The sequence below is a fragment of the Atractosteus spatula genome, chromosome 23 (assembly GCF_055471065.1).
Source record: "Atractosteus spatula isolate fAtrSpa1 chromosome 23, fAtrSpa1.hap1, whole genome shotgun sequence".
Lineage (NCBI taxonomy): Eukaryota > Metazoa > Chordata > Actinopteri > Semionotiformes > Lepisosteidae > Atractosteus > Atractosteus spatula.
Window position 1 is genome coordinate 12,486,049 of NC_142728.1, and position 27,200 is coordinate 12,513,248.

General features: G+C 44.0%; 1 protein-coding gene across 2 annotated transcripts in view; it reads left to right on the forward strand.

Moving 5' to 3' along the window:
* notch1b (notch receptor 1b) overlaps positions 1–26,692 on the forward strand; it is a 46,886-nt gene extending 20,194 nt beyond the window's left edge. Inside the window, exons 5-34 of one of the 2 annotated variants that reach the window (XM_088940545.1) lie at positions 2,485–2,607; positions 2,902–3,135; positions 3,711–3,866; positions 4,204–4,389; positions 4,902–5,015; positions 6,974–7,087; positions 7,526–7,759; positions 8,048–8,158; positions 9,687–9,879; positions 10,297–10,442; positions 10,565–10,678; positions 11,614–11,733; positions 12,147–12,299; positions 12,616–12,844; positions 13,223–13,424; positions 14,335–14,488; positions 14,637–14,821; positions 15,319–15,451; positions 15,988–16,245; positions 16,528–16,640; positions 16,731–17,302; positions 17,819–18,247; positions 18,714–18,862; positions 19,730–19,946; positions 20,370–20,460; positions 20,786–20,948; positions 21,768–22,066; positions 22,441–22,588; positions 22,960–23,057; positions 23,276–26,692. In XM_088940545.1, coding sequence (XP_088796671.1) covers positions 2,485–2,607; positions 2,902–3,135; positions 3,711–3,866; positions 4,204–4,389; positions 4,902–5,015; positions 6,974–7,087; positions 7,526–7,759; positions 8,048–8,158; positions 9,687–9,879; positions 10,297–10,442; positions 10,565–10,678; positions 11,614–11,733; positions 12,147–12,299; positions 12,616–12,844; positions 13,223–13,424; positions 14,335–14,488; positions 14,637–14,821; positions 15,319–15,451; positions 15,988–16,245; positions 16,528–16,640; positions 16,731–17,302; positions 17,819–18,247; positions 18,714–18,862; positions 19,730–19,946; positions 20,370–20,460; positions 20,786–20,948; positions 21,768–22,066; positions 22,441–22,588; positions 22,960–23,057; positions 23,276–24,724 — 6,887 coding nt within the window. In that variant the 3' untranslated portion in view covers positions 24,725–26,692. The remainder of the gene's footprint in view (positions 1–2,484; positions 2,608–2,901; positions 3,136–3,710; positions 3,867–4,203; positions 4,390–4,901; positions 5,016–6,973; positions 7,088–7,525; positions 7,760–8,047; positions 8,159–9,686; positions 9,880–10,296; positions 10,443–10,564; positions 10,679–11,613; positions 11,734–12,146; positions 12,300–12,615; positions 12,845–13,222; positions 13,425–14,334; positions 14,489–14,636; positions 14,822–15,318; positions 15,452–15,987; positions 16,246–16,527; positions 16,641–16,730; positions 17,303–17,818; positions 18,248–18,713; positions 18,863–19,729; positions 19,947–20,369; positions 20,461–20,785; positions 20,949–21,767; positions 22,067–22,440; positions 22,589–22,959; positions 23,058–23,275) is intronic. The other variant, XM_088940546.1, reaches the window with a different exon arrangement.
* The last annotated feature ends 508 nt before the right edge of the window (positions 26,693–27,200 follow it).

Genomic DNA, 27,200 nt, shown 5'->3' on the forward strand with positions numbered 1-27,200 from the left:
CTGAAGATACTCCCTCCACACATGATGGGTCACTGATAGGGTCACTGAATGTTTCTGGCTTTGCCACATCCACCTGATGAGGTTTAACTGATTGCAGAGAGTCTTAATTTTGGTTGTTTGGCTGTTTCAGTTAGTGAGACTTGTGTGTTAAGCTCAGAAGTTGTGATTAACTTCTAATCCATTGTCTAAGTGTAAACCAGTCTAATCATTTTATAATGAACAGAAATCTGTAAGAGTATGTTGTACGAATATATTATGCAGCAATAGATTATCTGAGAATACAATAAAATGTAATAAATATTTAATGTTGATTACACATGGTATATATAATATATTGTGCCTTCATGTCTTTAGTTGCGTTTAGTTGGTTCTCAGATCAAAAAAACCTTTGCCTCCTTTGGGTTCACACAATTCAAAACAACAGGAGGGTATGGAAATGATCTTAAAATGTTTCATTTGTCAGGAGCTAAGTACAGATCACGGGGAGCTGATTTTCTTTGTCATTGTGGTGGAAAAAGTAGTAGAGAGGGTCTTTAGTATTGTATTCTGTTTTCTTGTCCTGTACCGGGTGAGACCAGGGGGGAGCAGGGAAATGAAACTGCCTTATCAGGAGGAAACATCTGAAGAACAACATCCTAAAAGCTGACTCTTTTGGCCTAGAAAGGGCAGTTATTTAGGCTGCTTTGCTATCACTTCACCAGATTCGTTCAGATTTCAGGCACAGACCTAACTGTATCATGAGATTTGTGAGCACAGCCACAGCCTAGTGCTGTATATGCAAAGACAAGCAGCTAAACTGTGTGACATCTCAACCCATTACATTGTGGAGATTTCTGAACACAATGTTCCAAATTTCTTTTTGTGCTTAAATCACTCCACTACCCTAGAATTTCCATGGCCTTTCATGGTAAAGATTGTGTGGTCACACAAGTCAGGATTAAACGTGTCTTGGGAGTGTACATTTTTTGGCTCTTTCACTAAAACATTTCATCTTATAAATCTGCACTGTGAGAACCAAAAGACTTGTCTCTATTCTAGATGTTTCTACAGAAAACAACAGTGTGCTTACCTACATAAAACACAATTGAAATTAAATACAGGTTTCAAAATGGCATGTTATCGCTGTACATTAAACTTCCCAAAGCCTTTGTGTAGATTCTTTTGTCATGTACATATTCGTGGGTTAAGTGTTTTTCCTGTTGTTTATAGATGCAGCATATAATTCCCACGGAAGATTACAGTTTATGCCAGTTGTTAACCCCAGGATGTGGTGGCTAATGGTGGTTTGTTCTGCAGCTTTCCTGCCTTGCATCTTAGGTTGGGTGTCGCCATTGTTCTTTGTAAAACAAAAAGCCACCTTACTCCTAGACTTTGTTCGCAAGCTTCTTTGTGTAACGGTATTGTAAGCCATCCCAGAGTCAGGCTCGATAAGAACTTCAAAGAAAGCAAATGGAATCGTGGGTACATGAGCCTTGTTGCCAGTTATTTGTCACATTGAAATGCTTCTCTTTTTCAGTCGCACTCTGACCAGTTTAACACTGCTTTAGTGTATTGACAGGTGTGGAAAAAGTATCGAGTGCAGCAGCATGGATTCCAGTTGGGAGATAGTGTGGCTATCTATAAAGTTTTACAGTGGCTAATAAAGAATATGTATGAGTAAAGATGAGAGACAGGTGCACAACTGGGTTACTTTAAGATGAAACTAATTCCCTTATCTGCCTGCCCCTCAGACTTCATAAAGTTTATCTCTTTATGAAGTCTGAATGATTAACAGGATCAAAAGTTGTCTATGTTTCCTGTAAACACTTGTTTTATGCTGCGTGTGAGTGACCCGAGTCTTTTGCGTGATTTTGTTAGTTTTTTTTTGTAAATCAGGTTACCTGATCCACAGAGTTTTTTCAGTGTTTTCAGAATTTTTCCTGTCAAATTGCGTGAACTCCACAAGATTTTGTTTGTGTCATGTGGGAATGTCAGGGCAGGGCCCTGTGTCTGTCGATACCATTGTAAATCAGTAACTTGCCACAGGTTAGTCTCGTGGCCTGGCGATATGGAATTTGGTCAAACGGTCAAACGGCAATCAGGGGAGTGATTGTTCTCGGTTATGTTGTATTTATCTTTTTATGGGCTTGAAGTTACAAAAGACACACGACTTTTACTACCTGCCAAAGGTTGTTGGATGGTTGTGTGCATGGGCCCAATCTCAGTTGTGGCACGAATTTCCATGTTTAATTCTACATGTAAAATTGACATTTATTTTTCAGAAATTGTAACAAGTCATGTTTGTGCAGCCATCCAATACAATCACAGCATATTGGTCAGGTTACAATCGATAAACTTTTGCCTTTTCTTACAGATTATGTTTTAAACAATGGCAGTTTTATTTTTGCAACAATTAATCAAGAAGGATCTTTTGTCAGGAAGATGTTGAATGACCACCTGACATGTCCGAGACTTATCGGGATCTTGGGTGTCCTCTCTCTTCAGGCTTCATGGGCCAGAACTGCGAGGAAAACATCGACGACTGTCCCGAGCACAAATGCCAAAATGGGGGCACGTGTGTGGATGGGGTGAACACCTACAACTGCCAGTGCCGTCCTGAATGGACAGGTATTGTTCAATTTCTGCCCCGTGGGATGGTCAAGCTGCTCACACAGAGAACATGTCTAGTATCTAGATAGTGAAACACATGTCATCTAGTTCTTTGAGGCCTGAAATAAAGAGGGAGTTGTAATGTGGTCTGTCAGTTGTTTAGTGCTGACATCAGGAAGAAGTGTGCCAGACTGTGCAGAGCAGGGCTGGGGGAGCTCTGGACAGGTGGGTGTGTAGGGACCTTTTTCATTGGCTCCGCCTGGCGTGTGCCAGAGTCCGCAGTACAGACCCGCGCCTGTCTTGGCTCTGCAGGCCAGTTCTGCACGGAGGACGTCGACGAGTGCCAGCTGATGCCCAACGCATGTCAGAACGGCGGCACGTGCCACAACACCCACGGCGGCTACAACTGCGTGTGCGTCAACGGCTGGACGGGGGACGACTGCAGCGAGAACATCGACGACTGCGCCAACGCGGCCTGCTACCACGGCGCCATCTGCCACGACCGCGTGGCCTCCTTCTTCTGCGAGTGTCCTCACGGAAGGACAGGTGAGCTGCTTTTTGGCTCTGGCAGAGACCGAAACAGATGTATGTATTTATATAGAAATGTAATAGGTAAATGTAATAAGTAATAGGTTTATTCCATGCTGGAAAAAAAGAAGAAAGAAACTACAACGTTTCGGCCGTGGAGCCTTCTTCAGGCGTCACCTGACACCTGACACCTTGACACGTGAAGAAGGCTCCACGGCCGAAACGTTGTAGTTTCTTTCTTCTTGTTTTCAGCATGGAATAAACCTATTGTTCCTTTGCAGCCTAAGCATGCTGACGCAGCTACCCACCTGAACATATATATATATAAATGGGCTGACTTTTTTTTTATATTCCACCGTGCAGAGCATGCTGAATGTCCATTGTAAAAGATGGGAAACTGATAAGAAAAGTTTACAGGACAGGCAGGAATTAGAAAGTTAAAAGCACCAACTCTTAAATGGTTGTAAAGAAATGTGAAATAGGAGCAAGGGCAAACCTGCCTGTTCTTTTTGGCAGTGTGGTGTGACTGCAGCGGTATTGAGCCCTATTTTTACTCCTGTTTGTTTGTTCTGTGCATTTCTGCACACTTTCAGGTTTGCTGTGCCACCTGGACGATGCCTGTATCAGTAACCCCTGTCAGAAGGGGTCCAACTGTGACACCAACCCCGTCAATGGCATGGCTATCTGCACCTGCCCCCCTGGCTACACGGGCTCTGCCTGCAACAACGACGTGGATGAGTGCTCTCTAGGTGAACTTTTGTTTAGTTTTTTTACACCCAATTATAAACCCAAAGCAATACTGTCTTACTCTGTTTTTGTTAGGGGGGGCATTGTAAAATTCACACATTGTTTAGAGCTTTTAACTGCCTTATACATCAGGCTGTTGTGGTAAAATTCCACAAGCAATCATGTCTGTTGTCATATTAAACTTTTCTGTTTTGAAGTCATTTCTAAGCCAGCCCCTTATCTTGAAATCAGCTTGCATCCTGAGGTTTAAGACTGCCAAAAAAAAAGATTTGCTGTTGGTTAAGATAAAGATCAGACTGTTGCAGACTGGAGGGAAGAATCATGCTCTCGGGGTTACAGGTGCCAACCCATGTGAACACGGAGGCAAGTGCATCAACACCAAGGGCTCCTTCCAGTGCAGCTGCCTGCAGGGCTACACGGGCCCCCGCTGCGAACTGGACGTGAACGAGTGCATCTCCAGCCCCTGCCAGAATGATGCCACCTGCCTGGACCGGATAGGTGGCTTCCACTGCATCTGCATGCCGGGTGAGTGGGTGTCCCTGTCGCCAGTGTGGGGTCTTGTCCCTTAGCCTCAGTCACCACTGTTCAGCTGCTCTTATCAAGTAAGCAGAGCTTTTGTCAGGATCGGTGATCTATTTCTTATGCTAACCAGGTGGTGTACTATATACAGTTTATACAATAGTACATATTCCATTTCAAGTGTATATTACAGGATGTTTAGAGATAATAGAACAAGTAAAGGTATATTGCATACTGAAAAGAGAAGAAAAGAAACACAACTTTGTGTTTCTCCCAGCATGGGATAAACCTTTACTTGTTCCTTTGCAGCCCACACATACTTGGAACTGTTTAAAACCAAAGGCAGCAACTCTTCCAATGAAAGGGAAAGTCATCACTCGCAAAGACAGTAATCAAAACGTATGCCGTATGACTACAGTTCCACATGCAATTTATTTCACTGCTGTTCTCTTGTTGTTCTGACTGAAGTGTGAGTGTCTGCAGCCACCCTGAGTATTATTTTATGTGTTAATCTTCAGGTTATGAGGGAGTTTTCTGTGAAATCAATACCGACGAGTGCGCCAGTATGCCCTGTTTGAACAATGGGAAGTGTATCGACAAGATCAACGCATTTCACTGCGAATGCCCCACAGGTGAGAGAACGGGGGGGTCGATGAAGGCTCTCCCCCAGCACGGCCTTTGAACTGGAAACACAGGCAGAAATTAATCCATGCCTAGAGGCAAGGCTTAGCAGGATGGGCTTGAAATTGCAGGAAAAATCCATAGAAGAGAGGCTTATGAAACAGCTTAATTTAAGCTGCGATATCGAGGAATCATGGAACTTTTAAAGTCTGCACTTTCCAAGTTTCAAATCTGATGAGTCCACACATACACAGAACTTTATCAGGATTGGCCTGCCAAAGACTTTTGTCTTTGTCTTTTGGATGACCGAAAGTGTTTTTTGCGTTTTATGCATTAGAAAATAATTACCCCTGCAGAATGGTGACGACATAATACAAATATTGAAACTTGAAGCATGAGACCGGCGTTGTCTCAGTGTTGAAAAATCATATGTTTGTTAAATATACTGTAAGCATAACGGCTGTATTGGCTGAAGAACCTACTTTGGAATCCCCATAGTTCCTGCTGGAAAAAAACTGTAAAGCTTTTGAATTTTCTGAAAAAGGAAATGTGGGCAAAGGAATAGAAGGAGGATTAGGTAGAACAATCCTTTACTTCTTTTGGTCGAGCCAGTAAAATTTGTAAGGGCAGGGAAAGAAAATGCGAGGCCCTTGAAAAGAAGGATCAAAGACAGATATAGAAAAGGAGATATCCTCATCCTGTCGATAGACTTGAAGGAAAATCCGAAGCCACTATGTGGAGGCTACCTATGGCTTTCTCCAGTGAGCAGGAAACTTAGCAGTTGAAAAGACTCCAAAGTATAGTTGGCCAGGGGGGTACTGGGTGAATAGAGTGTCTGTGGAATGGTTTGCAGCATAGAATACATAGACAGTTAATCTCTGTAGGAGTGAAGGGGAGGTGGGAGTTGGTGCTTGAAGTTCAGGGTCTCTGCTTTTACTTGAGATGTAAATAAGTTATTCTGTGAGTGGGGTCAGGCCTCCATTCACTCCCTTACGCGCCATATCCATGGAAACTCCCAGTGGGGCCTTGGAAATGTTTGATTCCATAGGAGCGAGAAAATTCCTTTATTCCAGTGAGATCTGGGAGGTAGAACTGTAAAAATCAGTTAAAATGAAGGTGCATTCTTGAGTTTGAGTCACAGGCAGAGTACTGGAAATACAACCAGACACTGAAGTTTAGGAGTGTGCATCATTAGTGTTTTTTCCCATGATGTTTTTCTTGGTTAGGTAAACAGCTGAAGGAACTAACACACCCATTTAGCATTTAAATGTATGAGAGAGTGTACATTTAAACCTGAAAAGCGTGTTGGATGCTAATTATAGATGGACAGTTAATTTCAATTACTATTTTTCTCACACATCCTTTTTAACAACAGAAGAATCCAAACAAATCCAAACTGCCCCTTAAGACTAAATACTGTAACTTTAAGTAGTGGACACCCACTAAATGAAAGGGGGCAGCTTGGCGATGGATTTTGAAAGACAGTGGCTCTGAATGGTGGGGAGGTCAGAGTTCAAGCAATGCCGTTCTCTGTGGCAGGGAGCGCGAGACGCGGGAGAATGCACATTGTTATGGAAAAGATAAGGGACAAAGGGGCGCCCGTTTTTTCTTTCCGTCACATTTATAAGACAGCCGTGCTTTTGTCTGGGGCTTCTGATTATGAGGCCTTGTAGGTTTTCTCTCCGGTCGAATCTGAGCCGCTGACCGGCTGTTTACAGAAGTGGGGGAAAGATGGATTTGGAAATGCTTATCAGGTCTTGGAAAACGAAAAGCCCCTCAGATCTCTGGCAACTGGAGAATTGTTGGGCTTTTTTTTAAAAGTTTTATTGACTGCAGTTAGTAATGTGTGCAGTGTCAGGTGGTGTGGCAAGTAATTTAAGTGTATTTCATAAAACCGATGAGTTTGATGAAATATGAAACCCCTTTCAGAAAACTGATGAGCTGATGATTTTCTTGTTTGTTCTCCCAGGTTTCGCTGGTAATCTGTGCCAGGTGGACATTGACGAATGTGCCAGCACACCCTGCAAAAATGGGGCAAGATGCGTGGATGGACCCAACAAGTACACCTGCGAGTGCGCTGAAGGCAAGTCAAAATGCACTCAGAGGGAGAAGTAAAGACCTTAATGTACAAGGTGTTTCCAACTGTGTGACTGTATAAGATGAAAGTCCTTTATCTGGGCTTCATGCCATAGTAACCCACAACCCACCCCGCTCCATAAGCAACTTTTCATTCATTTATCAGTAAATATTTGTCTCCAGAACATAGAAGAAATAATTTTACTTACCCTCTGTGGTGCCGTTTATGGTTTACTTGGTATTAAAAGCATGTGGTCTCCCTAGCGTGTTTTTTTTTTAAAAACCAAGTGTCATTGATTCTCACATTTTTTCTAACCTAAAAATCATACATTTTACATGTCTGAAATGCTATTGATGCTTCAACATTGACATGCATCTTATAGCATGATTGAGGGGCCATGGGTCTGAGAGACTGTAAGCTGACGTTTATTGCCTGTCGTTTAAGGTTACACTGGCCTGCTCTGCGAGACGGATATCAACGAATGCCTCTCAGACCCGTGCCACTATGGCACCTGCAAAGATGGCATTGCCACCTTCACCTGCTCCTGCCAGCCCGGCTTCACGGGCCGCCTCTGCGAAATTAACATCAATGAGTGTCAGAGCCAGCCCTGCCAGAACGGAGGCACTTGTCAAGACCGACAGAACAACTACATTTGCACCTGCCCCAAGGGCACAACAGGTGAGGGCCACAAGCTGGACCGGACTGAGACAGATCCTGTCTCTCGCTTGGGTTGAATACTTAACTGCCCCTCATAGCCATTGCTGTGAGTGGTTAGGCACCTGCCATCCTGCAGAAAATCCTGATAAGGCAGACAGGTGCTGTTATTCCCTTTTCTGCTATTTATTGTTAGGCATTTCCTATCTATTTGGAGTAGTGTGATGTGTGGTTGGCAAGTGAGCTTCTGTGAAAATCTTCAGGGATTTTGTTTAGTCTTCAATACAAGAAGACTGTCATTGGCTATTTCAGGCCCAAACTGTGAAATCAACCTGGATGACTGCAAGAGCAAACCCTGCGATTATGGCAAGTGCATCGACAAGATCAATGGTTACGAGTGTGCCTGCGAGCCGGGATACACAGGTAAGAGCCGTTGCAGAGCTACCGGGCTGGGCACGCCGTTGACTCGGGACTCCCCTGGGTGCGTGGGCCAGACAGGTGGCCTTCGGGTTCTGTGTAAAACATTCAGCTCTCAGGTTACCTGCTTCAGGTCAGAGAACAGTGGTGCTTGGTGTCTCTGTCGAAGCGATATGAGGAAGCCTTTAGTTTCTTCCTTTATGAAAAGATTTGATGACGCCCAGATTGAAAAAGCTTGAAAGTTAATCTTTTAAAAGGGGATGGTTTCTTCAGATAACCTGAAGCTTCTTTTTTTTGAGAGTCAACAGTAAAAAAAAAAAAACAACGTGATTTTAGTTGGGGTACCTTGTAAGTCGATTAGTGGGGGAAGAAAATAGTTTTCAATCATGTCTAAAGAGAACCAGAACCGGTAAGGAAATACAAAATCCTGTTGTTTTCTTATTGAGCAATCTTGTTTGGCCTTTTCATGATGCTAAACGTTTCACGATGTCTTCAATTAAGTAAAGGGGAGGCCAGTGAAGATAAAAAGAATTGGTGCCTGATTTTAAAGTGGAGGCCTACAGCTGTCATTTAGTGGTAGTCCTGCGTGATTTAATAAACCAAATAAAGTGTCGCCAATTACAGTGAAGAAATCCCTGATTCCCATGGGTATCATGTTGCTGGTCCTGGCTTAACTGGTTTCTTTGATCCTGAGAGAGGGAGTGTGACTTCGTGTATAATAGGAGGCTCGACTGCCTCGATTCACCTGCGCAGGATCCTCCTTCTCATTATGAGGGAGCTGCTGTCTCCAGCCACTCCTCTCAGAGGGTTTCTGAATAGGGCTTTTCTTCTGCTGGGCAGCAGGCCACTGTGTAGAATTACAGGTCCAGATTATACCCCCCTCTCTTCTATCCTTTTTTTTTTATCCAGAACCTGGAGGCCTTGAAAAATATAACAAAAAAGGAATTGTAATTTAAGAAGCAAACCCCCCCCCCCCCCCCCCCTTGCCCTTCCTTCCATTACCATTTTTAATTAATAAGAAAGAAGGGGTAGAGGGCGGGTTAATTGTTGCTTCATCATGCGTAAAATGAGGTCTGTGCTTCCGTACTTGTAAACAACCGCAAGCAAGAATCAATAGAGGTTGAATCAGTTTCCCTTCCGCATTTTTTTTCAATTCTTCCATTGTTTTATGTGCTCTGCTGTGCCAAAGCCCCAAGTTTTAACTGTTAAGCATTCTCTGTCCCTTACGGAAATGGGATACCATTTTATGTAACATACCGTTTATTTTCAAGTTGAAGATTTAAAAATCTGCAGAAACCTCAGAAGAATATTTTGAGTGTTTTCCCTTGGTCTTTGTCTGAGTGAAATCCTAGTAGTGACCACAGGGGGGCCTGTTTCCCCCTTATTTGTTTAGCTTAGTAAATGGGGGTATCTTGAAATGAAGTTGACTTTCCAAGGAGTGTAGATTATTCCGTCTTTCCATTAAATCCCATAACACGTGGTTTTGTTGTTCGCAGTGCAAGTGACTTTTCCTCTGCTTTGCTCACAAATGTAGGAGCCATGTGCAATGTCAACGTCGACGAATGCACGTCCAACCCCTGCCACAATGGTGGAACTTGCAAAGATGGCATAAACGGTTTCACTTGTATCTGCCCTGAGGGCTACCATGACCCCACCTGTCGCTCGGAGGTGAATGAGTGTAACAGCAACCCATGCATTCACGGCAGCTGTCAGGACGATGTCAATGGGTAAGTGGATCTATGACAAAGCGCCAGCTCTCTGTAGTTCTGCGATGAGTTCATGGAATGTCATCAGTGTGTAACTAATTAGTGACAGCTAAGTAGCATTAACTGCCACTAATTAAAAACTTTATCTTCCTGCAGTTAACGTTCGGGTTTAGCACATAGCACATTTTGCTGAGGAGTTCAGCGAGCTCCTTCAAACCTTCGTTTTCCGAGGAAGCTTTCCCAGCAATCCCATATTCCAATTCGTTCCCGATTTGGAATGGCATTCATGATCCAGGAACAAATCAGGACTTCGTTTCCACATTCGAACGCAAAAGCTGTGCTGCTTCAGCCGATGCAGTAGTGTTTAATTATTATTATTAATATTTGGTTTGGTTGTTGGGTGACCGATGTGAATTATGGTCTTCTTCTCTTCCTCAGCTACAAGTGTCACTGTGACTCTGGCTGGAGTGGGACAAACTGTGACATCAACAACAATGAGTGTGAATCCAACCCCTGCATGAATGGAGGCACTTGCAAAGACATGACCAGTGGATACGTCTGTACCTGCAGAGCGGGATTCAGTGGTTAGTATCCCTGATCTTGCGTCAGTCCTGCACGTAACTGGGTGCTGTTTTTTTATTTTTTCACAGCTTGTGCAAAAAACCCTCTGTGATAAATGTGTGTCTTTATATCTAACATTTTTCAGGTCCAAACTGCCAAACTAACATCAATGAGTGTGCTTCTAATCCCTGCTTGAATCAAGGAACCTGCATTGATGATGTGGCTGGCTACAAGTGCAACTGCTTACTGCCTTACACTGGTAGGAAGCTTTTCTCTTGAATCTTAAGTTATGACTGTGAAGGAATTTTTAAACCAGATTAAACCAATGCCCTTTGCATCTTACACCCTGTAGTTTGAAAGACTTTTTCAAAGGATGTTAAGGTGACTTTCAGGTAATTAAAACACGGAAAAATTAGTTCTGTAGTTCCCCTAGTTTTGCCTCTAGGTACCTAAATAGGTGATGAGGACAATCACTCTAAACCCTTTTCTTGGCTTAATATAAACAAAAAAGATTTATTCCATTGGCCTACAGGATGTTTCACAAATGTTTTCAAAGCCTTTCAGAAAAGTGAGTTTAGAGACAAATACCCACACTAATAACTGATTCTGATGGACTGTTTTTGGGCAAAGATTTTATTTTTTCTTGGAGTCTTCTTTTTGGAAAAATCCACAAATCCACAGATCTGGAATAATACGAGTAGGGATGGGAACTGTTGCTTGACCCATTTCCTGTTTGCCCGCTTCCTGCTTCCTGTCTCAACTTGCACAATGACAGGAAACTGTGGCGCTTTCCTGCCTTCGCCTGTTACCGTGGAAACAGATATGGAAGTGGCTCTGGAGATTCAGAATATAGTACAAAATTGACAGAACTTTTCAGAATGTAGGATGGTCCTTGAGGGAAATCTATTCATGTATAAATTTAATTAAGTGGAATCTTTAAATGTGAATAATTAATTCATTTTCCTAGTTCAGCTTTTCAAAAGGAAATAAAAATGTCATTGAAGTAGCAATCTTATGTTTCCTCAAAGGATAAATTAATCTTTTTTTTAAGTAAATGGATACATTGAGACCTTGTGTATATATGCCATCTTTTGTATCTTAAAACCAGTAAATGAAAAATGTAGTAATCATGTTTAGATATAAAACATGAGTGTAGGACACGTGTGCTGACCTGAGGTGTTTGTTGTTTTCCAGGGGAAAACTGTGAGGAAATCCTTGCTCCTTGTGGCCCCAAACCCTGTAAGAACAGAGGTGTGTGCAGGGAATCGGAGGACTACGAGAGCTTCTCCTGTGTGTGTCCTGAGGGCTGGCAAGGTAAGATGCTCTTCACCAGCTAGCACTGTGGAGAATAAACAGGACTCAACCACTTGCTGTGCGTGCTTTAAATTCTTGTATGGCCCAGATTTTAAGTTTTGTCTTATCCTCTTTTTTTTTTTCAAAACCATTACAGCCTTCCCAGGCTGAATTATTTAATTTACTTCTAAATGGTTAACAGTGAAATCAGGTATTTGCAGAGTAAATAAAAATCATTTCCATGGACCTTTTTAGGTTATTGGAGGAAAAATATTAAAACTGTTCTTAATAGTGAGATAATACAGCGTCCTGACTTTACAAACAACGTTACCGACCAGAGATATTGCTCGAAGCTGTGCAGTGATGCATGTGTGTGTGAGAATGCAGTGTTGTGTTCTCAAACTCTTTGCTTCGCATTTCTCTTCCCTTTGCAGGGCAGACCTGTGAAGTTGACATCAACGAGTGTGTTAAAAACCCCTGCCTCAACTCCGGGTCCTGCCAGAACACCATCGGTAGTTACAAATGCAACTGTAAGCCAGGCTACACCGGCCGCAACTGTGAGACCGACATTGACGACTGCCAGCCCAGTAAGTGATTCTTGGACATCTGCAGTTCATTACCAGACTAAGTATTGGCAAGAAAACATGCTGTGGTACCAGGGGGACAGTACAAATGCTGAAGTTAGATACTCCTGCAAAACCTATAATCTGCCTTGGCCCTGAAGAGCAACTCGCACACAAACATGATATGGTCAGTTTTGAAGGCTGTGTTTTCATTTTTAGCTTCGGAAATTTGAAAAAGAAGACAGGGTATCTGTGGCACAGTTTCTCCTTCGTTTAATCCACTTTCTGAACTTGACGGATTTCGGTGTAAGAAACGCGCCACTTTGTGTCTTTTTCCCAGATCCGTGCAGTAACGGAGGCTCCTGTACGGATCGCATAGACGGCTTCCTGTGCGCCTGTTTGCCGGGCTTCCGGGGAAGCAAGTGCGAGGAGGACATCAACGAGTGTGACAGCAACCCCTGCAAAAATGGCGCCAACTGCACAGACTGTGTCAATGGCTACACCTGCACCTGTCCGCCGGGCTTCAGTGGCATCCAGTGTGAAAACAACACTCCCGACTGCACGGAGAGGTAACGCCCCCTGTCCCTTGACACCTGCTCTCCCAGCCCTGCTGCGTGCACGGATGGCCTCCCCGTCACTCCGCACCAGCTGTGGGGCTGCGTGACCTCCTTCATACTCTCAAATTGCTTCCTTTTGCAATGCAGCTCTTGTCTGAGTTGGGGGAGACACAGAAGTAATTAGATAAGGGCACCACCTAGATCCCTTCCACTCTCTAGTATTGAATTCGGCTGCGCTGTTTGATCTCTTCTTTTTTTTTTCCTGCTTAATCTTTGACGTCAGCGGTGGGCAATTGGGAATGGGGCGGATACAGAAGCCTGCTGGCAGAATTCCAGCAAAATAAAAGTCCAGATTCTGAGCGGCCTCTCTTCTGCTCGTCTTTTTCACAGCTCTTGCTTTAACGGCGGTACCTGTGTGGACGGCATCAACACTTTCACCTGCTTGTGTCCTCCTGGCTTCACGGGAAGCTACTGCCAGCACGACATCAACGAGTGCGACTCCAAGCCCTGCCTGAACGGCGGCACCTGCCAGGACAGCTATGGCACTTACAAGTGTACCTGTCCTCAGGGCTACACCGGCCTGAACTGCCAGGTAACACGACCGCCTGCTCTGCCCTTTGACCCAAACGTGTCATTGAATCTTTGAATCAAAGTTAACGGCCTGTTTCCCAACTTTCTCCTTAAAAGTTTGATGCCAGCAAAACATCCCCTTAAAATGGACATTGGACGTATTATAGTGTGAGAATTGCTAGATGGTATCAAATGCTTTTTCTGTAAGGCTGGTGTTTTCAACTTGAGTTAATTCACAATTAACTTAAAAAACAAAACATGTTATGACAATCTGTATTGTCATTCACATCTCTGTCTGTTTTACACGTATTCTCTACACGATGCATAATGATACGGTCTAAAAAATACTCTCGGTACTTCATGTGCAACGTCGCGTTACCGTATAATTCTAGCGTAAAAAGAAGTTATTATATTCTGGCTTCTTAAGGAACAATCCATATTCTATAGAGCTGAAATTATACAAAATAATTCTCTAGGATCAATTGCTATCAATTTACCATAAATTGTGGCTACTGGCAGAAAAGACATAAAATTTTAATCTTTTTCTTTGCAACCTGAATACCAAGAAAATTAATAAAGGCTGTTCTCTTTATCGTGGTCATTGTAAATTACTTACAAATGTTGTGAGCAACATGTTTTAATAATATTGTTTCAGTGTTAAATTATGTCTATCACTGTAAGATCATATTTTAAAGGAGAACTGGAAAAATTGGCATTCTGAATTTCATACTCAATATATTTTCATACTCAGATACTGAGAAAGTTGTTTATAAAGGTAAAATGTTCAGTTTGCTCACAACTGAATCTAGCTTGTACATTTCAGTTGCCATATTTAAAACTATGAAAACGTGTCTCCATGTCATGGCTTCCTGTCTCTTCTGCTTCCTTTATTCTTTGGAAAGTGAGAAAGTTGCCTTATTTCCATCTTTCAGAACCTGGTGCGCTGGTGTGACTCTTCGCCCTGTAAGAACGGTGGCACGTGTTGGCAGACTGGCACTTCGTACCGCTGTGAGTGCCAGAGTGGCTGGACTGGTCTTTACTGTGACGTCCCCAGCGTTTCCTGCGAGGTTGCAGCTAAACAGCAAGGTAAAGACACCCCCTTACAATGCATATGAAGCTTCTGATAAAATCCAGTGAAAGTCAGTTGGTGTTTTAAGCCTGAGTGTGTAGTTACCCAGTCACCCAGTGCAGTCATACTCACAAAGATCTGCTGCTGTCTGCCTTGGAACTCTAGGTGTTGATGTGACGCAGCTGTGCAGGAATTCTGGCCAGTGTCTGGATGCTGGCAATACCCACTACTGTCGATGCCAGGCAGGCTACACTGGCAGCTACTGCGAAGAACAAGTGGATGAGTGCACACCTAATCCCTGCCAGAATGGAGCCACCTGCACGGACTACCTGGGTGGATACACTTGCGAGGTGAGACCCCCAATCTTTTTCATTTCGTCTTCTCATCTATATCTGATTCCTCCATTTTCCCAGGACTTACATCTGAAGACTTTAGTCCAAGAGAGACTTCGTTCGTTCCATTTCCAATGGCAATTCCATTTTTAATTTTGCTGTCGTTCGAGTTAAAACTGAAACCAGACCTTAAATTTATTCCTTATGCCTTCAGGTCTTTTTGCTGAAAGTGAAGCATTCTGCTCTGATTTTATTTCAGTACAGCGACATGCAGCACAGCACTGATCCATCTGCTTCTGAGCTTTTTTCCCTTTGATGAAACTGCCTTCACTACTAATGCCATCTAAAAAGCTGATTGTGTTTTTTCAAATGTAGTCTTAAGGTACTAGTTTATGTGCACCTCCATTGTTAGAAGTTGCTTATATAGCAAAACAATAAGTAAACACAAAAGCCGGGTAAACAACACAAGTTGTTTTATGTCAGGCATTAATTGCTGTGTGTTCCTTCTTTCACAGTGTGTGCCAGGATACCATGGAGTCAACTGCTCAGAGGAGATCAATGAGTGCCTTTCCCAGCCCTGTCAGAATGGAGGGACCTGCATTGACCTCATCAATACATACAAGTGCTCCTGTCCGCGGGGAACTCAAGGTCAGGAGAGAGCCCTACACATTTCTAACAGTTACTCCTTGTTTACTGTTTGAGATGGTAATGACTTTACCTGTCAAGTTACCTGTCTAAAATTGGAGTCACCCATTGGGACATTGGATTGATTACAGAATTAACACATTAATGAAGCCCTTTTATGGATAACAAAGGTTTCCTAAGACATTTAATTAATTCTATTTAATCCTTCATTCAACCAGATAAGTTCGTTGAGAACAAATTCTCGTTTGTAATGACAACCTGGAGAGGACCCATCTGTGCAGCTGGGTAATTTGCTAGAGCAATCTGAGTGAAGTACCTTGCTCAAGTATATAGCAGCCAATGTCCTTACCCGTGATTCGAAAGCCACAACCCTCTGACCAAGAGTCTCCTAACCACTCCTCCACACTGCTGCTGGTGTCTGCATGGTTTTTATGGAGATCCAGAATACAAAAAAGCCACTCTAGCCCAGTAGCACATGTTAAGTTAACCACATTTGCCCTGTTGACTTACTGACGTCTTTTCCCCCCCCCCTCATCTAGGTGTGCATTGCGAGATCAACGTGGACGATTGCAACCCTTTTGTAGATCCCATCACGCAGGAGCCCAAGTGCTTCAACAACGGCAAGTGTGTGGACAGAGTGGGCGGCTACCACTGCATCTGCCTGGCAGGCTTTGTGGGGGAGCGCTGTGAAGGGGACGTCAACGAGTGCCTGTCCAACCCCTGCGACCCGCGAGGCACTCAGAACTGCATACAGCTTGTCAACAGCTACCGCTGTGAATGCCGCACAGGCTACACAGGTGAGAAATGCGTTTACTCATGCGTTTACTCGGTAGCAGTATTTAAACGGTGCCAAGTTTTAAGATGGATTTTCCCAAGAATCTTGACAAATTTAAACCCAACGTGATCACTAAGTCGCTGAAAAATCATTGCCGTCTACAAAGATTAGGCTCGGTTAGCTCAGTTGCCGATTCCCCATTGAAGCTTAGCGCCCAAAACCACTTTTTGAGTATTGCATCAGATTGTTCCTGGTGCAGTTAGATTCTCTGAAGTGAAATGTGTATTTTAATTCTGTACAACAGGGCAGCGCTGCGATACAGTATTTGATGGCTGCAAAGGAAAGCCATGTCGGAATGGAGGAACATGCGCCGTGGCCAGTAACACTCCACATGGCTTCATCTGCAAATGTCCTCCTGTAAGTACATCAGAGCAATTGGAAAGCTGGAATTGGAAATTTGTCGTGTAGCTATAAAGGGCCAACTGAATTATTCTCTTGTCTCTGCAGGGCTTCACCGGATCCACCTGCGAATACGACACTCACTCGTGTGGTACGTTGCGGTGTCGAAACGGGGGCACGTGCATCCTGGGTCACAAGAATCCCAAATGCCTGTGCACCGACGCCTTCACTGGGCCTGAATGCCAGTACCCGGCCAATAGCCCCTGCAACTCCAACCCCTGCTACAACGGGGGCACCTGTGAGAACTCCCTGGAGGCTCCCTTTTACCACTGCATCTGCCCCACCAATTTCAACGGGCTCCTGTGCCACATCCTGGACTACAACTTCCAGGGCGGGTTCGGGCGGGACATCACGCCTCCTCCCGAGGTCGCGGTCAGCTGCGAGATCCCCGAGTGCGAGAAGCGCAGGAACGACAAGATCTGCGACCGCCTGTGCAACAACCACGCCTGCGGCTGGGATGGCGGGGACTGCTCCCTCAACTTCGACGACCCCTGGAAGAACTGCACCATGTCCCTGCAGTGCTGGCGCTACTTCAACGACGGCAAGTGCGACGAGCAGTGCGACAACGCCGGCTGCCTCTACGACGGCTTCGACTGCCAGAATTTGGAGGGCCAGTGCAAGTAAGTGTTGCGTCTCTTGCCTGCAGGCGGCTTTCTTCTGGTTCAGTGCATAGCCGTGAGATGACATCTCCATTTTATAGTTGGCGGATATCAGCCGACGTTTTGGACCACATCCTCCCATTAACTTTGGGATGAAGAAATTAATATTTATTCTCAAAACACTAATGTATCAGCATTAATGATTCCTGTGTCAGCATTAATGATTCCTCTTGTTCAAGTTGTTGGCATAATTAACATAAACCATGTGCAAGACCAGCAGTATACTCTGAAAGGAGGCGATAATGGTTGCCCCTCCAGCAATGTCAGCATGTAAAAAGATAAATGGACAAGGCTGGTGGCTGAGCTAAGAAAATACAATTTAATATGTCCTAGCAGAGTCCTGGTATGGGTTCTGGAATATTGTGTTTAGTACATTTCCACTAGAGCTTGATCTGTTCTTGATAGAAATGCTGTATGTAATCAAGCCACAAATAATACCCTTCCCAGCTTTAATAACAGCATTGGTTCCTTTTCTAGTCCACTCTATGACCAGTATTGTAAGGATCACTACGCTGATGGGCACTGCGATCAAGGCTGCAACAACGCGGAGTGCGAGTGGGACGGTCTAGACTGCGCCAACAACATGCCGGAGAAGCTGGCGGACGGCAGGCTGGTGCTGGTGGTCCACATCCTCCCGGACCAGCTGAAGAACAACTCCTTCGGCTTCCTCCGGGAGCTCAGCAGGGTGCTGCACACCAACGTGGTCTTCCGCAAAGACAGCAACGGCGAGTACATGATCTTCCCCTATTACGGCAACGAGCAAGAGCTCAGGAAGCACAACATCAAGAGGTCGGCGGATAGCTGGACGGAGATCCCCGGGAATGTTTTCAACAAGATGAAGAACTCCATGTACACGGTGGTGAACGCCAGGAAGCGCAGGGAGCTGGACCAGATGCAGATCAAGGGGTGAGTGTGGACCTTGGCTGCTTGGGGATACCAGGGTGGTATTTGAGGAGACAAAAGACATTTAGCCAATGTGTCTTCTTTCTCTGTCATTCCCCTCCATCGGCTCTTCCATGATAGACTTATTTTTAAAAGGAAAGTATCCTTGCTGAACATGTGATGCTGCCAAAAAGAATTGGAGATCAAGTGCTCTCAACAAGCTAGGATACAATAGCCTTTCTTTATAACCTCCTTGCCTTGCTTTATTTTTCAAGAGAAAACTGTCAGTCATTAAAAATGCAGAGAAACCTTTGATATTGACTTATCACTGTAGCTTTTCTTTTGTACTGAGAGATTTTTATTAGTATCTCCACTGTTTACACCCCTACCTTAAGTTCAAGCCAACTGTCCTTTCTATGTGGAGCCAAATGTAGAAGAACTTGCCCGCGGTGTAATTATAAGATGTTTCTTTTTTACTTTTCTTTTGTAGGTCAGTGGTGTATTTGGAAATTGACAACCGGCAGTGTTACCAGCAGTCTACAGAATGTTTCCAAAGTGCAACAGATGTGGCTGCCTTCCTGGGAGCTCTGGCCTCCAGTGGAAACCTGAATGTTCCCTACATCATTGAGGCTGTTACAAGTGAGTGCACATGCGGGCTTTGCAGCTCTGAACACTAATCACTCCCTTAACGAGGCAATCACCCACCTACTGCTCCCACACCCTTGAGTTTTGTATCACTGATTGGATTTGTTATTTTTGTGTTCTTTTCCTTCACAAGATTCTTTTGCTTTTGGACCTTTGAGATTTCTGTAGTGTTGTACAATGAGAAGATAGTTATAATTTACATTGTATAAACAGCCTTCCCCGGCATTTGGATTTAAATAATTGCAGATTGCAGGTTTCAAAATGGTTAATTGCAGTAAATCAGATCCAATCTACCCCCCTACCCCCTCTTCTTGTGTTAAGGGGATGCTGCAACCTTCACCTTGTTGAATGTAATACCAGGACTTAGCGCATCTCTAAGGGGTTAGGTGGTGAGAGTTTATCATTTCAAAATCGTTAGCGAAAAAAAAAAAAGAGGAGAAAAAATTGATCGGGAGTGTGCTAGAAGTTGGGAGTCTTTGTTATCTTGAAAATCCTAATAAATCCGCCGTCTTTACAGCTTAAAGCGCGTGCAGTAATTTGAAGTTCATTAATCCCTTTTTTTTTTTCTTAAAGAAGAAATGGTAAAGTTGTCTCCTGGTACACTGAGCTGAAAAGGGGGAAAGGAGGTGTTTTTTTTTTCCCTGCTTCTTTTGCTTGAGAAGTGGTTAGCAATTCTGATTATTAGCGAGTGAAACGACCTTGTTTTACAAATTATCTCACTTGCCCGCCTGGTTTCTGTATACAAATAGAATTCTTGGGCAAGACGGGGGCTCGTCTTCTCACTTCGCTCTCTCCTACCATGACGCCTGAGCTTTGGCTGTTGGATGCCGACTGACAGAATGTTCCTCTCTCCCGTGGTAGGTGAGAACACGGACCACTCTTCGCCCTCGGAGCTCTACCCCATCTACGTGGTGCTGGCCGCCCTGGCGCTGCTGGCGTTCGTTGGCGTGGGGGTGGTGGTCTCCAGGAAGCGGCGCCGGGAGCACGGCCAGCTGTGGTTCCCCGAGGGCTTCAAAGTGAATGAACCCAACAAGAAGAAACGCCGGGAGCCGGTGGGGGAGGACTCTGTGGGATTGAAGTGAGTGATCACCAGCGTTAAAGACTTCTGTCGCCTCCTGCTTCCCGATCTGAGGAAAACTGCTTCTGGTGGGGGGGTGGGGTGGAGTATTTGTTTAGTCGTTTCATCAGGGGGTGGGTGTCAAAGATAGAGAGTGCAGTGCAAAAGAGGGTGGGGGAGAGATGGTTGGAGGTTGTTAAGACCTTTGGGTGGTGGGGTACAGTAAAGAGCATTGGTGCTGTAAAACAGCTCGGATTTTGACTGCGTGACAGAACAAGACCCAAGTGCTGCTGTTAATTTTCACTTGCTTGCTCTCTTGGGGTGCCTTTTCCTTTTTCTCTGCCACGGTCCCAGTCAGTACACATGGGAGAAGGGCAGGTTGATCTTCCTCCCGTGTCGGGCTTTCAAATAATGGGATTTCTTTCTCCCGTGCGACGGAAACAGGCCACTGAAGAACTCCTCCGACATGTCCCTCATGGATGATAATCAGAACGAGTGGGGAGATGAGGAACCTTCAGACACCAAGAGATTCAGGGTAAGATGAGAACTTGTAACAGTTCTGCTTTATGACTGAAGAGAAAAAAACAGCTTAAAATCCTTTGTAATAGTAAGTGTACATTGAGGAGAATAATTTTTTTTAGCAATGGCATGAGGAGAAATCAATCATATCATTACTATAATGTAAATTATTAACTGGAATATTATGTTACTTTTTTTCATATCATTTTTATCATTTTTTAACAATGATGGAATCATTTAGTGGATATTAGCTGTGAGCTGTTTCAGCTCTTGTCTTCTGAAGGCAGGGAGGAGGTAGGGTGTCTCCTGTGTCTGACCACAGTAGTTTCTCTGCCTTTCAGTTTGAAGAGCAGGCGATGTTGGACCTGGATGACCAGACTGACCACCGGCAGTGGACACAGCAGCACCTGGATGCCGCAGACCTCCGCATCCCCTCCATGGCCCCCACCCCCCCTCAGGGCGAGATCGACAACGATTGCATGGACGTCAATGTCCGCGGTCCAGGTACTGACTGCAAAGCTAATTTCACACGGCTCTTATGTATTTTTAATTGAGTAATCTTAGTAGGTTAAAATCCACAACTTCCATTTCTCAGTCTTTGGCAGAGTTTTTCTTTTACAATTAAATAGATCGGCATTTACAGTAAGACAAAATGCAAAGGTGATTCTGTCTGATCTTACTTACAGTCTTGTCTGTAAAGAAACCAGCTGTTGTCACTGACACTGATAGCAGCATTGGATACTCAGGAATATGCCTCTAGTGTAGCTTGTGAACATCTTCAGTATGTAGGAGTGGTTTAAGCTCAGTCGCCCTTAGGGCAGTACTATGAGGTTCAAAGCAAAAGACTGAAAGCTGAGGCCACTTGGGAGAGCTCCCGTTTGTGCTTGGTTAATAATTTGCCTTCCAACCCTTCTCTTTGTTATGCCATTTAATAATAAAATACAATATTGGTTTTAATTCACATACCTGTGTTGAGAAGTTAAAACCCCTAAAATGGATTCCACAAATCCGAGAGCAGAGCTCGTCAACTGCGTGCACTTCATTTTCCGCGAATCGGCAAGCTCGCATTCAAAATCAAAGGCATAAAATAGCAGAAAGATCTAAAAGGTGCTTTTCGAATGAACTGGCTGAGCATTTTAACGAAGACGATGGTTTTCTGCGTTTTTCAAGGCATTTTGAAATTTGCTTCTCGAAGTAGAGTAAGTACACTGCAAAGAAAGGTGTATTTTTGAAGCTAGTTTAGCAAGCACCCGGATTCGGATGGTATTCTGTCAGGTCGTATAGGTGTGAGTAGCGCTGATGTCTGTGGTCTTTGTCTTGCAGATGGCTTCACTCCCCTGATGATCGCCTCCTGCAGCGGAGGAGGCCTGGAGACCGGGAACAGCGAGGAAGAGGAGGATGCCTCGGCCAACGTCATCTCCGATTTTATCTACCAGGGTGCCAACCTGCACAACCAGACGGACCGCACGGGCGAGACGGCCCTGCACCTGGCCGCCCGGTATGCCCGCTCCGACGCCGCCAAGCGCCTCCTGGAGGCCAGTGCAGATGCCAACATCCAGGACAACATGGGCAGGACGCCCCTTCACGCCGCTGTGGCTGCAGACGCCCAGGGGGTTTTCCAGGTAGTGTGTCCCAGAATCCAGCAGTGGAAAAGTGACAATTCCTGCATGAGACCTGCCTCGCTTCCCCCTGATTGTTTGGATATATTTTCTGATCCTTTCTTGCCTATGTTAAGATATTGCACTCTCCCAAACTGTTTTTATAATTTAGGACTTTTGACTAGGCAGGCACAGAGGCTTAGCAGTTTAATATAAAGCACAGATGGGGTTAAATTTGTCAGGAACCTCTCTGATTAAGGTCACAGCCGCAGAGCTCTCACAGCCTGCCGGTGCCTCTGCTTAACAGATCAGATTCTATATTTAGTGTTAGATGCATGTCCTTCTCCGTGTTATCCGGCTTAATTTTCGCTAACGTGGGTCACTCACCTCCTTTTCAGATCCTGATCCGGAACAGGGCCACAGATCTGGATGCCCGCATGCACGACGGCACCACGCCTCTCATCCTGGCTGCACGCCTGGCAGTGGAGGGCATGGTGGAGGAACTCATCAACTGCCATGCGGATGTCAACGCCATCGATGACTTTGGTACGCTAGGTCCAACTCAGTTAAACACTTCAATTTCTGAGGCCTTTTCTTAAAGACTTTGAGATCAGGTTTCTAAATTAAGGGACAAAGCCATAGCCTGTAACCATACATAACAATAAAAGGTATTACAGGTGATTGTAAATGAAAAATGTCCAAATCCTTTGCCCTGACTTTCACTATGGCTTTGGTCTTGTGAAAAATCCTGCGGCCATTTCCTTTTATTGCTGCCCAGTGTGAATTCAAGTCAGACTGCCCAGTGAGTCTTAAATCTTTTCCCAATAATGTCTTAATTAAATTGATTCCACTCAGGAGAAAAATGCTGTGCTATTTTCTTAACTAAAAATATTTTTTATACTTTTGTGTGTCTTCAGGCAAGTCAGCTTTGCACTGGGCTGCCGCAGTGAACAATGTGGATGCTGCTGTGGTGCTTCTCAAGAATGGCGCCAACAAAGACATGCAAAACAATAAGGTGAGCGTTATATTTCTGTCATGCAGATACTGGCAACAGAGCCTTATCCTTAAGCCATGAACCTCTTTAGGTGTATGTTGCCATGATGTCAATGTGAAGAAATGCATTATCGTTTTGCTTAACACGGTGTATAGTGCAAAGCCTGAGAGATCTGAAAAGTTAAGCCTACAGCCGTGTAGGAAGACTTATTGACACGGACCTTCTCTCCCTCTCACCAGGAGGAAACGCCTCTGTTCCTTGCTGCTCGAGAAGGAAGCTACGAGACCGCCAAGGTCCTGCTGGATCATTTCGCCAACCGCGAGATCACCGATCACATGGACCGGCTGCCGCGTGACATCGCCCAGGAACGCATGCATCACGACATCGTGCGCCTGCTGGACGAGTACAATCTGGTGAGGAGCCCTCCCATGCACAACGGACCCATCAGCGCCACCCTCTCCCCTCCTCTCTGTTCGCCAAACAGCTACCTTGGCAGCATGAAGCCTTCGGCACAGGGCAAGAAAGCCAGGAAACCGAGTGCCAAGGGCATCAGCTGCAATGGCAAAGATGCCAAAGATATCAAGGCCAGGAGGAAGAAGTCCCAGGATGGCAAAGGAAGTCTGCTGGACAGCTCGGCTGTCCTCTCCCCCGTGGATTCCCTGGAGTCTCCTCACGGGTACCTGTCAGATGTAGCTTCTCCACCCATGATGACGTCACCCTTCCAGCAGTCCCCTTCCATGCCCCTCAACCATCTGCAGGGCATGTCGGACACCCACATCGGGGTCAATCACCTGGGCATGGCAGGTAAGCAGGACATGACCATGGGAGGCTCCAGCAGGATGCAGTTTGATTCGGTGCCACCCCGTCTCTCCCATCTGCCTGTCTCCAGCCCCAGCAGCTCTGTGCTAAGCAACGGTAACATGACCATGGCAATGGGTGGGGGCTCCGGCATGAATGGCCAGTGCGACTGGCTCTCAAGGATGCACGGCAATATGGGGCAGAACCAGTTCAACCCCATGAGGAATACAGGCCAAGGAGGCATGCACCAGGCCACCCCATCCCTCCAGCATGGCATGATGACCTCTCTGCACAATGGGCTCCCCACCACCACTCTGTCACAGATGATGAGCTACCAGGGGATGCAGAACACCAGGCTCACCACCCAGCCGCATTTAATGCAGGCGCAACAGATGCAGCAGATGCAGCACCAGCAGAACCTTCAGCAGCAGTTACAACAGCAACAGCAGCAGCAGCAACAGCAGCAGAGCATTCAGCTGCAGCACCAGAACTCTAATACTGCCACTAGTGGTCACACCATCAGCCAGAACTTCATAAGCAGTGACCTGAGCCAGTCCGATCTGCAGCAGGTGCCTGGAAACGCCATACCGATCCACACCATCTTGCCCCAGGAGACGCAGATCCTTCCCACCTCACTCAACCAGACCATGCCCAGCACCCAGTTCCTTACCCCTCCCTCACAACATAGTTACTCTGCCCCCTTGGACAACACACCCAACCACCAGCACCAGATGTCTGATCACCCCTTTCTGACCCCTTCCCCAGGATCCCCTGATCAATGGTCTAGCTCTTCTCCACATTCCAACATGTCTGATTGGTCAGAAGGCATCTCCAGCCCTCCTACAAGCATGCAGTCCCAAATTGGGCACATTCCAGATCAATTCAAGTAGAGTGGAAATGAAAATCTCTGGCCTGTTTGGACCATTTAGATGTTTTTTTGTAAGAACTGAAGAAGCACTCTTTTAAATATTTTTTTGAAAAGCAAGGAAAAATAACAAAAAACTTTTGACTGAAGGATCCCTTTTATATGGTTTTATACTAACGAGGATGAGAATTATGTTCTATTCATTTTGTATTTATTTATGTACTTTTTATTTTACATGGAGAAAAGAAACACTGCCTTGTTATTTATACATTTAATTGTCGTCTGTGCTAAAGAAATTGCAGGGGTATAAGGATCGGGCCCTCTGTTATATCTTAGGGGAATAAAAAAAATTGCTTTTGTAGAGAAAAAAACAGCTTGGCTTATTTTATGTTAATGCTTTTGTCTGCAACAGTAAAAGAAAGATTACTGATAATGTAAACACTGGTTATTTATTGGTGTCTTAAAAATGTTACTTCATTAATTTGTACACCAATTTTTATTTTATTGTGCTACTGTATAATCTTTGTAAAAAGTGCTTATGAATGTTTTTTTTCCTTTATTTTAGAACATTTTATAGAAGAGATTCTTAAGTCTTTGTTTAAAGCTTCAGTATTAAGTAGATGTATATTTGTCCCTTAACAAAAAGTAGGTTTAATTTTAAAAGGTTTTTTTTTCTGTAGAAATCATCAGTTTTCTGTTTCGATAAGGGTCTCATGTAACCAGAATCCATAAGCTAAATCCGCATACATACCGATGGTGTATGCATTTAGATATTAAAATGTATTTCAGCTCTACATGTCAAGATCTCAGAATGTTGTTCTTGTCATTCAGGTAACTGCCACTACTTTTCATGATATAAGCCCCTGGTAGAATTTGTTTTTGTGGGAAAATACTGTTTATGTCCAGACTGTGGTGAAATTGGATTCCAATATTTTGAACAAAAGGAAAATAGAAAAAAATGTCATTCCTGAGGTGCACAGCAGTTACAGAACAGGGATGCTGTTTGTCTTGTGAGTAAACATCCTTGCCAGGGCACAGTATTTATAATTTACTGTACTAGGATCTCTCGGGAAGTGTAAAGAAAAGGGCATTGTCACATGCCTAGTGAACAAGTGCACCAGACTAATCTGTCTATGCAGGAATGGAAAATAAAGGAAGATGGGACAAACGTATTGTCTGAGTAAGTGCAAAGATTGCACAGTGTTTTTTAGACACTTTTGTCTTTGTTCTTTCAGAAAACAGTTGTGTTGACAAACCATTTGAGGTGCTTTTAGGAAAAGAAGAGGGAAGATTCTTTCTTTTCCTTTTTTGCTCATCTTTAAAATGGTTTTCAATGACTGTAATACTTGTTTGAAGCAAGCCTGTGGCCAGGTGTGTTTAATGTGTAAATAAGGTGTTTTTACGAAAGCAGGATTTTGTTTCAGAAATCTAAGTCTTAAATGTCTTGTCAATTAGAGATGTCACAATGTTTAGAGGGATTTTGTGTTTCATCATGCATACATTACATGTATGTTACTCAGTATTACTGAGGAAGAATTAAATATAAATATGTTGAAATATATATAAAAGAAATGGGATCTGTTTCTAGTCCCTACATATTAAAAAGAAAAAGAAACAGTAAGTCTTTATAAATCATTATTTATTGATTTCTGCTGTAATACAAGATAATCCACTCTGTATCCTTGGGATTTAGGGTACGATGTATGAACTCAGCATTTTTAAAAGAAAAGAAAACTTGTTTTGTAGCGTTCTAATCTGTTGTGATATTGTGACATCTCTAATGCTTTTTTGATGAGCATCTGATGGTGTCCGTTCTTACTGTCATGTTTTATAAACTAGACTGTAGTTTACAAAGGAAATGTAATACAATGTCTGTAATAAATTACCGACCTGCAAAGTTGTAGTTTGCAAAAAAAGTATTTTCTGTTAACTGATTTGTAAATGATTGTTTCTTGCTACAATAAATGATGCCATTGTCTAGGTTTTACTAAAACTCATCTTAAGTCTTTTCTTCTGTGGAGTAAGCGTTCATAGAAAATGCATGCAGTTTTCCTAACTGGCATTACATGGTTTTAACGTAAAGGTGTTTTTGGTAATTTTACATCCATTACAAGGCCTCTTTATCCAAATTTTGACGAGTTCAGTGCTACATTGTAGAGTTTCAGAATGATTTTCCTGTCTTTGTGCGGCTTCTCATTTGTTTTCTATATTGAAGAAAACATTCAATTCTTCTATTTCTTAACTTTACATCATGTCAGCCACATGCAATACAGCCTTTTCATTTGCACAAACTGGCAGAATTTAAAAGGTTTTCGGTTACCTGTGTATTTTTCTCTTCAGATATCACTCCTATAAAACATTTCCTCAATTCTCACAGTGTTAGTATAGGATCTTAAGAGTGGTTTTACGGTCAGGATTGATGTTAGCAGTAGGTTTTGGGTTGGGTCAAAAATTACCCACTTACTAAGCAGCAATATGCTGTTTGGGTTCTCTTTTGTTAT